Genomic DNA, 16,283 nt, shown 5'->3' with positions numbered 1-16,283 from the left:
GGAACAGAACACTAAAATGGATGCAGTCTCTGTCTTGTACAGTTTACAGTATGAAGTAGCTAAACATAGGTGATGAAAACAGATTAAAGATGGTAGGAAACTGGGAATGAGGCTTAAAATAAACACAAACATCAATCACATCCCATAGTAAAAAACATAAAAGCTCTTTGACTTTTAATGAAGCATGAAGTTGTGTTATTCACATTTCAGTTATCTGATGAACTTAGGGTTTGCTCAAAGCACCTACTTAAAACTCATGCATTTTTCAAATGCTCCTGCTTGGTTGCCTATTCTCTTAGTTTGAATAGTCATCAGGAGGAAACCTCGTCTGTCCATTCTCACTGCTTTTCACAGTGAGCCATAAGAAAACTTGCTGCCTCATTTGTAATTCATTGCAGACTGTCATCCTCTTGTTACATTTTCTCTRTAGTTTCCCCTCCTCCTTTTTCCTTCTGAAAATCTTCTCCTTGGCTGAGCCCTGCCAGTMTGCTCTTTTGTTAAATGGTTTCTTTAGTGATCAGATAGAAGTCCATTCTTTTAAGCTCATTTTGTTCCTTTGCACCTAAATTGGGCCACCCTATTTTGATATACTTTTGTGTTCTTATGATAGGAAGTCTGAGGATTGAAGTGTTGGGCTTGTACCCCAGATTCCTGAAATCCGTGGCAGGAATAAGATGCCTATTGACTGAGATCCTTGGTGCACTGTCTAGAGATGTCTTGAATTTGATTAGCTGAACGTGTATTCCATTCAAACTATCTCACTTGTATGCCTAGACTCTAAGCGAGGTTTGAAGCTGGGTAATATAGAGCATGGGAGTCATTGCAGTAATAATTATATATAATCCTATCAGCTCCTCAGATTTCCTTAAACATCAATTGTATTTTTGTCTTGTTTACTCTGGGGGTTGCACTAATTTAGTCTCATGAGGACATCCTGCTACAGTGTCAACCGGATTGCCAAGGTGTTCTCTGGGCTGGGTGGTAGTTTGTTGCTGGTGTATTTTGTCTGCTCTCTAACCTGTCCTCTCATTTCTTCCCATAGGCGCAGGGACCTTTGCTCACAGCTCAGACAGTGGCAACTGAAAGTCATCGATAATGTCAAGAGGGGTCAGCACAAGAAATCCCTGGAGAAGCTCTTCCAGGGTTTCAAGCCCGCTGTGGAAGCCTGTTACTTCAACTGGGAAGAGGCTTATCCCATTCCTGGGATCACGTATAGCAGCACTGACAAGAAGAACTCATTCTGTTGGGTCAAGGCCATCCAGCAGCGGAGCTGCCGGCTGCAGAGTGCAGAAACTGCCTGTGAGACTGGCAGAGCCCACGGCCAGGAGCCCGGCGGCCCCTGCCCGCAGCCTGGGGACAGGCCACGTCCCTCTGTGCAGGAGCCGGCGGTTCGGCCCAAGGAACTCACCGGAAAGAGGAAAGTTGTCTCGGAGGCGCCGCAGAGRGTTCTGAGGAGACTCTCAGCGGAAGGTGATAAAACTGTGTATAAGACCGGAGTGGGCAAAGCCAAGCTGCCAGTGAGCAAAGGCTTGACCAACAAACATAGCGGGAAGCGCCGCATGAGCAGCGAAGACAGCTCCCTGGAGCCGGACCTGGCAGAGATGAGCCTGGACGACAGCAGCCTGGCTCTGGGCGCAGAAGCCAGCAACACGTTTAGTTTTACAGAAAGCCCACTGAGCAGGAGCTACAGGGACACCTTTGAGGAGGATGGCGGGGTGTATTTCTCTGAGGGACCTGAGCCCAGTGTCAGGAGCAGCTCCACGTCCAAGAAATCACCCAAGGATCCTGTAGGAGAAATGGGTAGTGGCGATGACGACCTGCCTTCTGCAGACGAGACCAGCGGTGGTGTGAGCCTGAAGCCAGAAGAAGTGGGGGAGAATGGTGCAGCAGGGGGAGGGGATGAGGGAGAAGAGGAAGACGATTACCAGGTATACTATCTGAATCCACAGGAGGTAGCCAAGGAAGATGATGACAAAGCTGAAGGAGGAAATGATGAGGAGCAAGATATATTTGCTGGTATAAAGCCTCTGGAGCAGGAGAATCGGATGGAGGTGGGCTGGATCTAGTTCAGAACACTGTCTTGCAGTTTTCTTTGTCTTGTATGCGTCTCCTTATCTTGTCATCTGGCACGCTTAATCTCATATATTTTTAAGTCAAGTGCTTAACTATAATGTCATCATAACCTATTGTAACATATTTACAGTCCTGATGTGGTGGTATCACGCGTCTGCTTCCGCCCWTTGTTCTGCTGCCTTCCCAGTTTTGACTAATGCCATCCCAGATTCCAGGTTTTGTGAATGCAGGCAAAAAGAGTCTAGACATGCTCATCAGGAAAAACTTAAATCCAACCACATAAACACACATTCTCTGGAGAGCAAGAGACAGTCTGTGACAAGTTACTGTGATAAACTCAAAATATGTTTAGGGCTTGGATCCATATAAGCAGGAAACTGAAAAGAGTATGCATGGAAACAGTTACAACTCAACTTTGCTTTTAGTTTATTTTTGAGTAATTAGCTGATCATAGCAATTGGAGGAAGAAGGTAGGGACTTTATCATAGAAGAAGAGGGGATTTAGAGGAGTACTTGYGGGATTGGTAATGAGGGTGCAGGGAAGGAGGGCTCTATGAGAGGGCCTATTGATGAGGTTAATTGTGAATTGTGTTTGCAGAGGCTTTCTGACAGTGCTTTGAGCAGGTTGCCTCCAGCTTGAGGGAGAGTGGTTCAGATATGACCGTCTGTTCTTTCTTGCAGATCCTGTTTGCCTGTGCAGAGGCTCTGTATGCACATGGATACAGTAACGAAGCGTGTCGCTTAACTGTAGAGCTGGCCAGGGACCTGCTGGCCAATCCTCCAGATCTCAAAGTGGAACAGCCACCAACAAAGGTAGAGACAGAACTTGTCTAATATTGGAGGCTAGAGATTAGAAAGAATAGGTACAATGAGTGCACTAGGGTTCTCGGGYGTTTCTCATTTACTGTGATACGGGAGCATTCCTTCAATACTGTCTTTGGGTTGGACTTCTCAGGTATCATTAATGTGCCCAATTACTGGGGCAAGAAGAGGGAAGAGGGAGAAAATAACAGGGCATTCAGTTGGACCTGGTGATTTTGGAAACTAAGTTGTATTAAAAACTCTTTCCCTTTTCCATTTGTTGCAGAGAGAATCTTGCATTGACTTTTAAAACCTACAGGAAACAGCCCCTTTAGGAATATATTTTAAATCTGGTAGAACAAAACATCCTATTTAGCACCAAATTCAAAGGATATTTTGTTTAAAAGATACCTTCTGCTGTGCGCTTTAAGATTACACACCAGCCAGAAAAAAGTCTTTTTTTTTCCTTTCTTAAAATGTGATTTCCTTTCCTAAAATGTCCTGCTGCAACCTTCTCCTCAAACAGGGCAAGAAGAACAAGGTATCAACAAGTAAGCAAACCTGGATGGCAACCAACACCTTGTCCAAAGCAGCTTTCCTGCTGACTGTATTGAGTGAGCGGCTGGAGTACCACAACCTGGCCTTCCGAATAGGAATGTTTGCTCTGGAGCTGCAGAGGCCACCTGCTTCTACCAAGGCCTTGGAGGTATGACGTGTTTAGAAATGATTATGTCCATAAGCAGCATGGGGCTACTTGAATGCTTGTGCTCGTCTAGCTCCCGTTGCAGCTTGTGAAGCTTGGTCATAAGATTTCCTGAAAAATAGCTTTTTTGAAACTAAATGAATTGTGTGCACATCCCAACCATGAAGGTCTGGATCATCCCATACAGACCTTCCTGGAAGGCARTTGAGATGATCACTTCATTTGAGGACATCTTCACTGAAAGGAAGCTCAGGCCTCACCTGCCAACGAACATTTGATTTCACATGAATCTGTAAACTTAAAAAAGGTTAAATGAGCACCACCTCCTTTATGAACATGTTTTCCCCTTGGCAGCAGCTTACTTCATGTTATCTTAAATATGTTTCCAGTTTATTTAGCTAATCTGAAAAAAAGCTGTTTATAAACTGTATTGTCTCTATTTGCACTGCTTGAATGGTTCAAAATGTATTTCTTCTGGTGCACTAGTGCAGTGGTTTCGTGTTGGAAAGCTGTTGCTCTTGCTGATATTTGATTTGTTGGTGTATGAACACGTGTGCATTTGCAAGTGTGTTACAGTGGACTCAGCTTAATGACTATTAGGCTGTCTTATTTAGGAAAAAAAAGCAAGTGGCCAATTAGGACCTTGTCTGTGAGTTGCAGCTGCCTTGCTTTTGACTACAGTGTTGCACAGGCTCTGAAAATGTCTATTGTTGTTAGGAATTCACCAAATACACTTGTTRTTTGGTTTATTTGTAGTTATTAGGGTCTGGTAAGATTAACTGTGAGGTTGGCAGTCACCAGCTGCCTGAGCTGTTCTGGAGAAAACATGCAYCTTCACATGTTAAAATGGAGAGAGTGCAGGAATGGCACAGAATTGTGAACGTCATGATGGCTTCAAGTTGCAGCAGGGGAGGTTCAGGTTAGATATTAGGAAAAATTTCTACACAGAAAGAGCTTTGGAAAAGGCTGCCCAGGGAAGTGGAGTCACCATCCCTAGCAGTATTGAAGAAATGAGTAGATGAAGCACTTAGGGACATGGTTTCGCAGGCATGGTGGTAATGGGTTTACAGTTGGACTTGATGATCTTGAAGGTCTTTTCCAATCATTATGGTTCTGTGATCTCTGTTCTCGTGGCCTACTTGTTGCCACCCCATGCCCCTTCATCTTCTAGCCAGAGCCTCTCTGTTGAGGCTGATATATCACTTACTGTTGCGTGTTTTCTCCTACAATTAGGAATTGTGAGTGTAAGAGTGTRAGAATTTTTCCAATGACTTATCCAACCAAACACTTTTAATGTTGCTCAGGGCCTATGCTGATGGCTGCTTTTTCTCTTTCCTTGTGGCCACTACCAGGTGAAGCTGGCATATCAGGAGTCTGAGATTGCAGCCCTCTTGAAGAAGATTCCTTTGGGCACTAATGAGATGAACACTATTCGCGGAAGAGCTGAAGAACTGCGAGAAGGGACCTTGTGTGATTATCGTCCTGTCCTGCCCCTCATGTTGGCTAGCTTTATTTTTGATGTCCTGTGCACTCCAGGTACAGTCYGCATTGGCTTGCATGCAAAGAGCATGTTCTAAGATTCCAGGTTTTGAGAGGCTTTCAGGAAAGAGCTGTTGTCTGTGTGTGAACAGCCTAAATTTGATCTTTCTACACTGTTACTCCTGTACTGTAGTTCTAGAGATATTTTTTATCCCAGTGGAATTGACTCTGCTTTTGCTTATACTTGCTAACAATTGGAAACTTATCATGCTTCAGCMTTGTTGGTGTTTGCAAAACAGCTATAAATGATTGACTCCTCTTATGCTGGCTAATGTAAACCGAGTAATTAAGAAAGAGCCCCCACAACCTGGGATTAGAAGACTTGCTTGATGTGCCTGCCTGGTTTGGAGCCTTCTGAGGTCAGAGAGAGAGAAGGGGAAAAAGACCAAGAACAGACATGGGGAGTTGAATTTGATATGAGGGCAGGGGATTAGACCACAGGAAGCTCTGCAAACTCGGGAGGCTGCCAGAAATGCCATTTGTACAGAGTTCCTAGTTTTGAAAACTGAGCACTAATTCTGTTATCTTCTTTCAGTGGTATCTCCTACGGGCTCTAGACCCCCAAGCCGTAATTGGAATAATGAAATGCCTGGAGATGAAGAGCTTGGTTTTGAAGCAGCTGTTGCTGCTCTTGGTAAGAACTTTCGCTGTAAGAGAAGGCTTTCCTCGTCCATTTTCTGTCCCCTGCCTCGTTCTGATGCTGAGAGTTGTGKGGGGGGATTCATTTTGCTGTAGAAATAAAGGCATTTCCACAGATTGTTGGTTCTGTATGCAAAAGGTCTTGCACACCAGGTTTGAGGTGCCTTTGCAAAGAGCAGAATAAAGGAAGGGAGCATATGGGGCAGGAACTGAATGTTGAAGTAGTAATGTGCATTTTAGTCATTTTTGTTTGTCTCAGAAGAGGTATTGGGTGGGCTATGATTGAGATGGACAGTTTTAGAGATCAAAAGGCAATCACCTCAGAGGCGGTAGTAAAACACTAGCAGAAGTATTCCCAGGCCTTGTCTTGTAACTTGGGATCTTGGCATATCCTGGATTTCTGCCTCTGATTTATCAGCTTGAGCAACAATAAATGGTTGTATATATTACTGTTTTATACTGTTGATAATATGCATATGCCTGTTTTAGAGCAGCACATGAAAAGAAGGAATAGAATGGATTAAGCAAGACCTATCCTCTGCTGCATTATCTCTGAAAGAAGAAAGATGAGTTCTTTGTGGCATGGGAGTGCTTGCTTGTAGCAACTGCAGAAGCTGGAAAAGTTGGTTTCTAGATGGACTTCTGGGTTTGCCTGGACTCTTGTGGCATCTCTCGTTGCTCTGAAAGTCGTAGCAAGCTTAGTATTCTGGGACAGACAGCAGCACCTGTTATTCAACAGCTGTTTCTGAAGTGAACAGAGAAATAGGGAAAAATCTCCTTTCACTTACGATAGTGAGGTGAATAAAGCAGTCTGAGAAATAGCTATTGCTCATCATGTTGTGTACACCCCTTGAGCTCACTTGTCTTTTCATCCCTTCCTTTTCTGGCTTGCAGGCATGAAGACAACTGTAAGTGAAGCAGAACATCCTCTGTTGTGTGAAGGCACCCGAAGGGAGAAGGGGGATCTGGCATTAGCTCTGATGATTACTTACAAGGATGATCAGTCTAAGCTGAAGAAGGTGAGTATCTCTTCAGAAGCAGAGAGAGTGATGCAAARTAAATTATGTTTGTTTTTTTGACAGATTTCACAGTTCTGCCAGTGTGTATAAGCTGCTGTGTCATGGTCTGCCTGCTGATTTACGAGCTGTGTTGTAGTGCTTATATTCTCCCACTGATGCAACGTCTGATTGCACAGTGTGCATTGCACTGCTCTGGAAGAGGCACTCTTTCCATAGRCCTCTTAAGCACCACTTTGGGAATGCATTCTCACTGCATTTTGCTTATTCAGAGGAGTTTTTGGGATGCACTGTGTGTGTGGTTAGGGCATTGATTTGGTTTTGCTGCAGGAATGTCAGCATGCAGAACAATATAGCGAGGCCTTTGCTCTTAATCGCTCTCACCTCTTGTAAATACGAGTTCAAACCACCTGTCCTTTAACTGTCTAGGCAAGAGAGTGAGTACAACTGTGTGTGCCCCCTCCCCAGTGCCAAAAGCTGTGGGAGCTTCAGGAAGAGTTTTACTAATCTTTTATATTCAGAAACAATTCTACTCAGCATGAGTTTATTTCTGACTTCTGTGGGAGAAGCTCTTTCACTACATGTTTCTCTGCTGYAGGGATGAATAGAGACCACCTGCAGTATCAGCTGTCTACAGATAAATCTGATCATGCTTATAGTGTTCCTTTCATGTGCAGAATGAACGGTTGAACTTGACAAACCCATMAAATGTATTCATGAATTGTTCCCCTGTCATGTACTAACCATGGATGAGAGTTCTCTGGCAGAAGGCAGTTTCTCTAGCGTCTAAAGATCTCCAAAGTATTGACCAGCTTCTCAGTAGTTTTAATTTTTAAATAACAAGCAATTAACTGCAGAGACATAAGCAAGAACATCTAATGACTGGCAGAACTACATACATACACAGCCCTGTTCTGTGCTTAATGTGGCAGAATTGCTGTTGCACTGTGTGTGTGTTGGGTGCCTTCCACGTGGCTTTTTGAACTAAAGATGGGGCTGTTACTGAGTACAAGTGAATCTGCTTCTCCACTAATGCAGGCCACGTGGCTCTCAACTGTGCGTGACTGATCTCCAGCACAAGAAGGGGCCTTCTTTCTCTAGAAAATAGTTTTCTTTATTATCCAACCCCATGGAATTTAGTTTTCATCAGAAAGCTGATTTGGACTTTCTTTTCTCTCTCTGTCTCTGTACCTGTTTTCTTGCTTTCCTGCTAAGTTTTATATTTTTTTTTCTTGCTGTTAAAGATTTTAGACAAACTCCTAGACAGAGAGAGTCAAACACACAAGCCRCAGACTCTGAGTTCCTTCTACTCATCCAGCAAGCCTACCGTGGCGAACCAGAAGTCTCCTTCCAAGCATGCTGCCCAGTCCACTGCAGCTCTCCAGCAGCTTCCCGGGGCCTCCGTCACTCAGCAGGCCAGCGTGAGCACTGCTGTGCAGAGCAGTCCCGAGAACTTCGTGGAGAAGAGTGCGCAGGGTARGAGGTTCTTTGGAAGGGCTGTGTTGAAACCCTGTGGCAAAGAGGATACTCAGTTCTTGTTCATCTGGGGAAGTGGTTGAAAGTGATTTATATTATTACACCTGGCTGCTTGACAGTTACCAGAACGTTATTCTCCCGTTACCTGCTTGGCTGGATCCATTTCTGTTGACCTTGTTGCACAGGAGCTCAGACTACCTTTCAGGCTATGCTATATTGGGCCAGTTGTTAACTGTTTTGGATATAYGTAAAGCTACTGTGACTGCATCTTATAGTTTTGTGTCACAGCATTTCAAAAAGTTTATGCACCAAGTCAGGTGCCTGCCTTTGAGAATAGTAATTACGGTGGCAATAAATGGGGTGTGATTTCCCTTACGATATGCCCCTGCTTCCCTGGCAAGCATCACATACAGCAGCATCTGGTGGAAAGCAGGTGATCTCTGAGTTCTTCCCAAAGAGATCAATGGTGGTTTAGAGTTAGCACAGGTAAGGCCAAGGTTGCTGGAGCACTGTTATTCCAAAACTGGAAACAAACTTTCTGAAGTTTGAGTTTGTTGAGCTTAAATATTCTTGACCTGGTATCTGACGATATGTTTAATACTGAAGGAGAACTGATACCATCTTGCTTCTCAATGTCACTCACTTTCTAAAAAAAATGTGTCTTGTAATGTCCATACTTTTAAGCTGGCACGTCTGGTTTTAAGGGAAAGAATCAAGTCATGTTGACCTTGTCGCTGTCTTGTTTATGCAGAGAGCTCTCAGAGGTCCCCCTGTGAGCCAGTGGGGGAATCCACTGTCTTGAAACAAGAGGGAAAGGTTCCCAGTCGCCTGGCTCTTGGCAACCGCGGTGGATACAATGGAAGGTGCTGGGGTTCACCTGTCAGGCAGAAGAAGAAGCACACAGGTAGGTGCTAGCCACCCTGCTGGGGTTTCAGTCATTCACCTGCTCTTTAATTCTGCCTATCAGCCTTTCCTTTGTTACAGAAGCAGTGGATTGCTTCTGAGGTCTTTGGCCTGGAAGAATAAACTTTGTTTATTCCAGTTTTCCTTCTTGCTTCATACTCATACAATATACAGGACTTGACCTTGTATGTATATTTGTTTCTTGTTGTTATACTCTGCTATAAAGCCTGGCAGATGGTTTGAGGGGTTGGGATGGTATGAAGGAGGAAGTGAAGATGCTGCTTTAGATATCTCTGCTTTTTAATCAGGGAAGTGCAAAGTGGCTGTGATATCTGTAGCCACACAGTCTAGTTCCATCTCCTGTAGCTTGCAAAGAAGCTAAATGCCTGGCAGCTGGTGGGCTGACTGCCACTGGTGTGACAGTCCTTGCTCAGGACTGTCRGTGGCCTGGGTAGGGGCTTGCCTGCTGACATTGCTGTTGGTTCTGGTGCTCTAGGCATGGCTAGTATCGACAGCAGCGCTCCTGAAACCACCTCTGACAGCTCCCCAACGCTCAGTCGGCGGCCGCTACGTGGAGGATGGGCAACAACGTCCTGGGGCAGAGGACAGGACAGTGACAGTATCAGCAGTTCTTCAAGTGATTCCCTGGGCTCTTCCTCCTCCAGTGGCAGTAGGAGAGCCAGTGGGGGAGCCCGTGCAAAGACAGTGGAAGTTGGCAGGTAATGAATAATACTAATGCCCAAAGACCCTCTGGGTGTGATGTGAGGGATGTAGCTTCCTTCGGAGAGCTTGGCTTATCTGCTCTGGATCCTGAAGACAGAGCTGGACCCCAGCTAGTGAACTTGGGGTACCCATTTCTCCCTGAAAGGTTTCTCTGTCTTCTTTCAGGTATAAAGGCAGGCGGCTGGAGAGCCATGCTCCTCACGTCCCAAACCAGCCCTCCGAGGCAGCTGCTCACTTCTACTTTGAATTGGCCAAGACAGTCCTTATCAAAGCAGGTGGAAATAGCAGCACCTCCATCTTCACCCACCCATCCTCCAGTGGTGGGCACCAGGGACCACACCGCAACCTTCACCTCTGCGCCTTCGAGATCGGGCTCTATGCACTAGGGCTGCACAACTTCGTGTCTCCCAACTGGCTCTCTCGAACTTACTCATCCCATGTCTCCTGGATCACAGGTTACAGCACAGTTTTATTGGGAAGCTTGCTCTTGAAGGGGAAGCAGGGGAGTTTGTGTCCAAACGTGACAAGGCTGAGGTGCTGTGATAGCCATCTAAGCCAGTGACACAACCAGTAGTACAAACTAGAAAGCAGTGATCTACATTGTAGTGCTGGTTTTGGCAGGGAAAAATTTGGTGACTTGTTTCTTCTTGTTTGTACTGCAATGTGCTTTGGGGCTTGGAGCTGTAGACCCTTTCTCAAAAGAGTTTCCCTTTGGAAAAGGGAAGTGGCACTGGTCTCTGGAAGTCTGCTGGAGGTGGATGTTTGTATTTGAATGCGCTCCCTGGATATGTTTGTGCTTTCCTGATGTGCCAGAAGTCAAACAACCTCCYCTTTTACCCTTAGGGCAGGCCATGGAAATTGGTAGCGCAGCCTTGAATATCTTGGTGGAGTGTTGGGATGGACATCTGACCCCGCCGGAGGTGGCATCGCTGGCAGACAGGGCCTCCCGCGCCAGAGACTCCAACATGGTGCGAGCAGCTGCTGAACTGGCTCTCAGCTGCCTGCCCCATGCCCATGCCCTGAACCCAAACGAGATCCAGAGGGCTCTGGTGCAGTGCAAGGAGCAGGTGAGCATCACGTGAGGGGTGGCCACATGGGTTGATTTTCACCCCTCAAGAATGTGCTTTTCTCAGTGGAACTGGCTCCTTTGTGCTGCTGGACAGACTCGACTGCATTTCTGTGGATTTTTCTTGTCTTTCACAAATACCTGTGTTATTCTGAAGCGTGGTTGCTGTTTGCTGCCCATAGCAGCAATCATTCTAGAGCGTCTTATAGTTTTATCCTCTTATAGTTCTACCTTCTYCTAGTGTTTCTGGGTTTGTGTTTTTCACCCTCTTCCTTTTTCCTTGCTGCCCTCAGGATAATCTGATGCTGGAGAAGGCCTGCATGGCGGTAGAGGAGGCAGCCAAGGGAGGCGGCGTGTACCCAGAGGTCCTCTTTGAAGTCGCTCACCAGTGGTACTGGCTTTATGAACAGACCGTTGGTGGGACCCCAGCGCAGAGAGAAGGAGCCACTGGCTGCAGTGCCAGCGGTACACGGGCTGCCTCGGAAGCAGCACGCGCGTTGACGGACAACCGGGTGACCTCGGAGCCAACCACTGTGACAGTGGCAGCTGCGGTGACCGCAGCAGCTACAGTCATGCCAGTGATTTCTGTGGGGTCAACCATGTACCAGCAGCACACGATGGCAGGACCGGCCATGGCCCACACACACACGCAGGGCCTCCACCCCTACACCACCCTCCAGACCCACATCCCCTGTAACCCTCAGTATATTGGACACACCATCCAGCACATGCCGCGACCAGCAGTCTTCCCGGTGCCTGGCTCAGCCTAYCCGCAGGTGAGCTTTGCTTTTTGCCTTGCTCCTTTGCAGGGAGGTGGGTGGCTGCTGCCAGAGGGGGAGCAAGTGCCTGAGAGCTGCTGTGTCACGAGTCCAAGCTTCTGCTCTCCCTAAGTGACCTGTGGTATCTACCTTCTTTTTCACTCTTAAGGAGCCTKCAGTGGGTATGTGTAAAGTCTTGAGAGAGTATAAAATACAGTGTTATGTCAGTAGCTTTTAACTGTTGTTGCTCTGTAGTTTCTTAGAACATACAAAGCACTTGACAGAAAGCTTATCTTCTTGAGAGCTTTCAGATGAAGTAAGAACTACAGAGAGAAAAACAGCAAAGGATATTTTAGCCTCTGCCTGTTGAAAGTTCTTGAAGTGTTTTTGTACAGACTGACTAGATTTAAAAGGATGAGGAGCAAGTAGATGTAATAGTTCAAGATAGTTCCTGTGCTGCTTTTTCTCCTGTGCTTCCTCCTTTCTCTCAGATTGAACTTCCCACTCTGGGGTTGGTGTGGGGACTTCATGTTTAGGATTTCTTCCCAGTGGTTAGAGGACACAGACATRACTGTTTCTCATCTTCTGTTTCAGGGGGTCCATCCAGCATTCATAGGAGCGCAGTACCCTTACTCAGTAACAACCCCGTCCCTGGCAGCTACAGCGGTGTCGTTCCCCGGGGTGCCGGTCCCGTCCATGACGCAGATTGCGGTGCATCCCTACCACAGCGAGACGGGACTGTCACTGTCTTCCAACGTAGCGAGTGAGTGTTACAGGTCCTGGGCTCTGTGCAGCCTGGGGGTGGGTGCTCTGCCTCCTGGCTGCTCTCCTGCCATGTCCTCCTCGCTGACTGTGCTGTGGGAACAGGGCACTGAATAGTTCTGACCAAGTTCACCTCATCCTACAGATGAAGTTCACTGGATTCCCAACGGGGATGCCAGGGAAATCTGGGTCGGTTAGCGGGGCTTTAAATTCTGGCTGTCTGCATTTTCAGTGTGAGATTACTTTGGCCTCTCAGACTGCAGTGTTTGGGTACCTCCTAGCCTTTCTGGCCTCTGACTTTTTAGAGGTTTATCCTCTCTCCTTTTTTCCCTCAGCAGTCTCTCCTTAGGGCAAAGTGAGCATAGATAATGTTGGATAGGCCTCTGTGATCCCTTTGGATCAGATAAAAAGAGGATGCAGGAAGCAGGCAAACTTGTGCTACAGTTTGCATTACAGGAGCATTGATTACATTGATTACAGGAGCATCTTTCCTTACTGATAGGCTGGAGATGCCAGTCCCCCAGAGGTACTTCAGGAACTCCTCTAGAGAGGATGGATGCTTTGGTAGGATCATGTCAATGGCAGTCCGAGTGGTAGCACTGTGTTGGATAGGGGCTGGAGTGAGGATGAAGAGCCACCAGGTAGTGTGCAGCACTGGAACAGTAGMTATGTTGTTGTGTGAATGTTGCCTGTGTTCCAGAGTGCTGCACCACAGATGGGGTTGGACTCGGGCTCTCTGGAGACACTGGGTTTGCCTGTTTGCACAGGTGCAACAGGCACAGGTGCACAGGTTTGCTTCTCGGTGCTTACAGCCRACCACACTAGGGAAGACTGGCATGTGCAAAAGCACTTAAGAGATGTGTTGGCCTCCCTTATATCCAGATTTTCAGGAGAAGGCTTCATTTGCAGTCATTTTTAAGGGTACTTTCATTCTAATGCCAAAACGCCATCACAAAAAAATGAGGAATCATGAAAGCCTCAGAATTTGAAGTGTTCTCTGTTTACTGACAGTCCCAGTCCTGGCTTGGAGCCGTGAGTCCTGTCTGTGAGAAAGGCTCTCCACACGCTTCCCAAGAGCTCAGAAGCCTCCAGAGCTATTAACTTATCTTAGAGCACTTAGAATAACAGAAGGAAAAAACAACCCCACCCTTTCCATTGTTCATAGCTTGTGTAAACTTCTGTTTTCCAGTTCTTAAAATACTGTTTTACTGGTCATGGTGAAGGTAGCCATGTACACTCAAGCTTTGGCAACAGTCTAGCCCATTCTTATGTGTTATTCTCCCTGGCCAACTTCAAATGCAGCGTGGATTTTCCCCAATTTGTGGGCTGTTTATMCCTCCTCACCTCTCCAAAAAAAGGAAAAGCTAACCAAACAACACAGAGATAGTAGGGAAGACAAGAAATAGTGMCATGAAGCGTTGGCAAGGCTGGTACAGCAGCATCGAGGAGAAGGTGTGAAATAGAAGCAAGAACATTCATGCACCTAATGGTGCCTCTGCTCTGGAATTCTCAAGCACATCTCGCTTTCCTCCTTGACAGGAAATTTAAACTTGAGTCTCTTGCAGTGCAGTTGTTTCCTGTGATTCCCTTGAATTTGCCCCCCTTAGTACCTGCAGGTGTCTGAGCATTGTCAGGTTGGCCTTGCTGTTGTTGCTCTTGATGTGGGCTGCCAGGATTTGCRTCAGCTGCTCTTGCTAAGGCTCAGCTGGAGACGAGCCTGCAGTAACACCCTCCCACAGGGCTGTTGGATGGGGCTCACAGCTGCTTTGCAGCAGAAGTGGAGGAACCTCAAAGGACTGAACTCTGAGCGGCTTCATTCTGTTCTCATCCGATGACTTTTTTAATCTGCTTTGCCTCAATCAGAGACTGACACGCTCACTTCCTTGAACAAGAAGTCAGAATCACACATGTAATTTAATAAATAGAAAAAAAAATGTTTGTGTCAAGGGAAAGGACGGCCCAAGTAAAGCTTCTCATGGGTTTGGTGCTAGGTCCTAATGCTATTTTGCTCTCTTCAGTAGGAAGTGTCCATGCAGGATCAACGTTCCCAGCGATTCAGGGGGCTTCCTTGACAACTCTGTCCTCCCAGCCCAACTCCCTCGTTACGGGGGGCTTTCCTGCCGAGGACGAGCAACACAGTCAGCCTGTGAGCCCCCAAGGTCTGCACTACCTCCACTCTGCATACCGAGTTGGTAAGGACAGCCCAGCTGGCCTCCCGTGGCCCCCTCGAGAGGGATCCAGGGCAGGGCTGCAGCAGGTTCCCCTTGACACTTCCCTGCTGCACCTCTTGGGGGTGATGGCATCCTAGCTACCTGGGGAGAGCTGKTCCATGATCCATGGTGAGCACACCGGGAGGTGAAGCTGCTATGGAGAGCTGCATGGCTGGAGAGAAAGCTAAGCAGGCAGAGCTGGGCAGTCTTGCCTTTCAGCAGGTACCATGAGGGAGCTGCTGGGGTTCAGAGGATGTTGGTGACCACGTAAGAGCATGGAGATCAGTTCTTGCTCCTCGTCTCAGCTCGAGTCTAATGTTATCTCTGCCCCTCCAGCTATGTTGTGGAGACTGGTATAGGGGGAACGTGCATTTCATAGAATAGGGGGATAAAGTACTACTGCTTTCCCAGTCACACTGGTTATTAGAAAGTRAACAGTGTCTGCCTTGATGGGCACTGGGATAAGGTTGTCTGAGCCTCTGAGTTTGCAGCTGGGCACAAATTGCAGTAAGCTGCTCAGTGATGGCTCAATCCAGCCCATGGGGAAGGGGCAGAGTGACGTCAAATTAGCAAAGCCAGCACAGGGCAGCTAAGGAAGAGGAGCRGCAAGAACCTGGAGGAAGGCTCTCTGGAAGCTGCGTCTTATTTTTTGTTGAAAACTAAAGGAGCAAGTACTCGTCAGCCAGAAAGAGGGAAAATACCATGGGAAACATTGCAGTGGTGAGTGGAAAGACATGAAAGGCATTTATTAGCCTGGAAAACAGAGACGGGGTGGGAGGAGGGCCTAGGAGATTAGGTTACATTAGTTTACATGGGGCTTGCTGGGCGTTTAAAAAAGATGTTTAAATGGGCCAATTTGTGTGGAGAATTGTAAAGGCATGAGTGAAATGTTTGCACATTAGCACACTGCAGCCCAGCGTGGGCCTCTGGCCTTTGCAGCTGGACTGGAGCACTTGGGTAGTGCCTCTGTTTCCGAATTTGGAGGAAAGGATCTGGTTTCAGGGCATCTCTTGCAGTACATCCTTTATGTCCATGTGTTCTAGGTGCTCTTGGTCTCTTTGCAGCTCTAGCAAGGTGTGACAACTGAGTGGATTTCCCAGCCTGGAGCAGACCCAGTTGTCCCTGCAGCTCCTCCTCCTTATAGCGACAGGCTCTCCACGAGGCCTTTTGCTTCCCGGGGCTCTTTGCAGGCAGGGAATTTGCTGCTGCTGCAGGGCAGGGCAGTGGACCGGGCGGGCAGTCAGAGCCAGGCCGAGCGCTGCGGGGGCAGAGGGGCTGCTTCACTCCGGCTGCCCCTTTCCCACAGGGATGCTGGCACTGGAGATGCTTGGCCGAAGAGCTCACAACGACCATCCCAACAACTTCTCCCGCAGCCCACCCTACACAGAGGACGTGAAATGGCTCCTTGGCTTAGCTGCCAAGTTAGGTAAGGCTTACAGCAGTATAGGAATAACTTTTTCTTTTCCCTTTCCACTCTCCTGTAGATATTCCTTTTTATCTTATGTATATTTCTGCCATCTGTGAATACCTTTGTAGCAGGTATATAAGCACCCATTAAGCTTAAGCTGTATAGGTGCTTAAACGACCGGCTTTTTTTTTTTTTTTTTTTTTTTT

General features: G+C 47.1%; 1 protein-coding gene across 3 annotated transcripts in view; it reads left to right on the top strand.

The window, feature by feature from the left end:
• The window catches only part of ZSWIM8 (zinc finger SWIM-type containing 8), a 59,891-nt gene that overhangs the window by 40,864 nt on the left and 2,744 nt on the right, over positions 1-16,283 (top strand). The window contains exons 11-25 of one of the 3 annotated variants that reach the window (XM_026044461.1): positions 1,043-2,051; positions 2,755-2,886; positions 3,401-3,580; positions 4,930-5,113; positions 5,652-5,750; positions 6,650-6,774; positions 8,016-8,247; positions 8,999-9,151; positions 9,647-9,869; positions 10,039-10,328; positions 10,717-10,940; positions 11,233-11,715; positions 12,292-12,460; positions 14,478-14,651; positions 15,976-16,095. In XM_026044461.1, the coding sequence (XP_025900246.1) occupies positions 1,043-2,051; positions 2,755-2,886; positions 3,401-3,580; positions 4,930-5,113; positions 5,652-5,750; positions 6,650-6,774; positions 8,016-8,247; positions 8,999-9,151; positions 9,647-9,869; positions 10,039-10,328; positions 10,717-10,940; positions 11,233-11,715; positions 12,292-12,460; positions 14,478-14,651; positions 15,976-16,095 (3,797 nt within the window). The remainder of the gene's footprint in view (positions 1-1,042; positions 2,052-2,754; positions 2,887-3,400; positions 3,581-4,929; positions 5,114-5,651; positions 5,751-6,649; positions 6,775-8,015; positions 8,248-8,998; positions 9,152-9,646; positions 9,870-10,038; positions 10,329-10,716; positions 10,941-11,232; positions 11,716-12,291; positions 12,461-14,477; positions 14,652-15,975; positions 16,096-16,283) is intronic. The other 2 variants (XM_026044469.1, XM_026044476.1) reach the window with 2 other exon arrangements.

The sequence above is a fragment of the Nothoprocta perdicaria genome, unplaced genomic scaffold (genome assembly GCF_003342845.1).
Source record: "Nothoprocta perdicaria isolate Ctin4 unplaced genomic scaffold, notPer1 scaffold_105, whole genome shotgun sequence".
Classification (NCBI taxonomy): Eukaryota; Metazoa; Chordata; class Aves; order Tinamiformes; family Tinamidae; genus Nothoprocta; species Nothoprocta perdicaria.
This window is presented reverse-complemented; position numbering and strand designations above follow the sequence as displayed.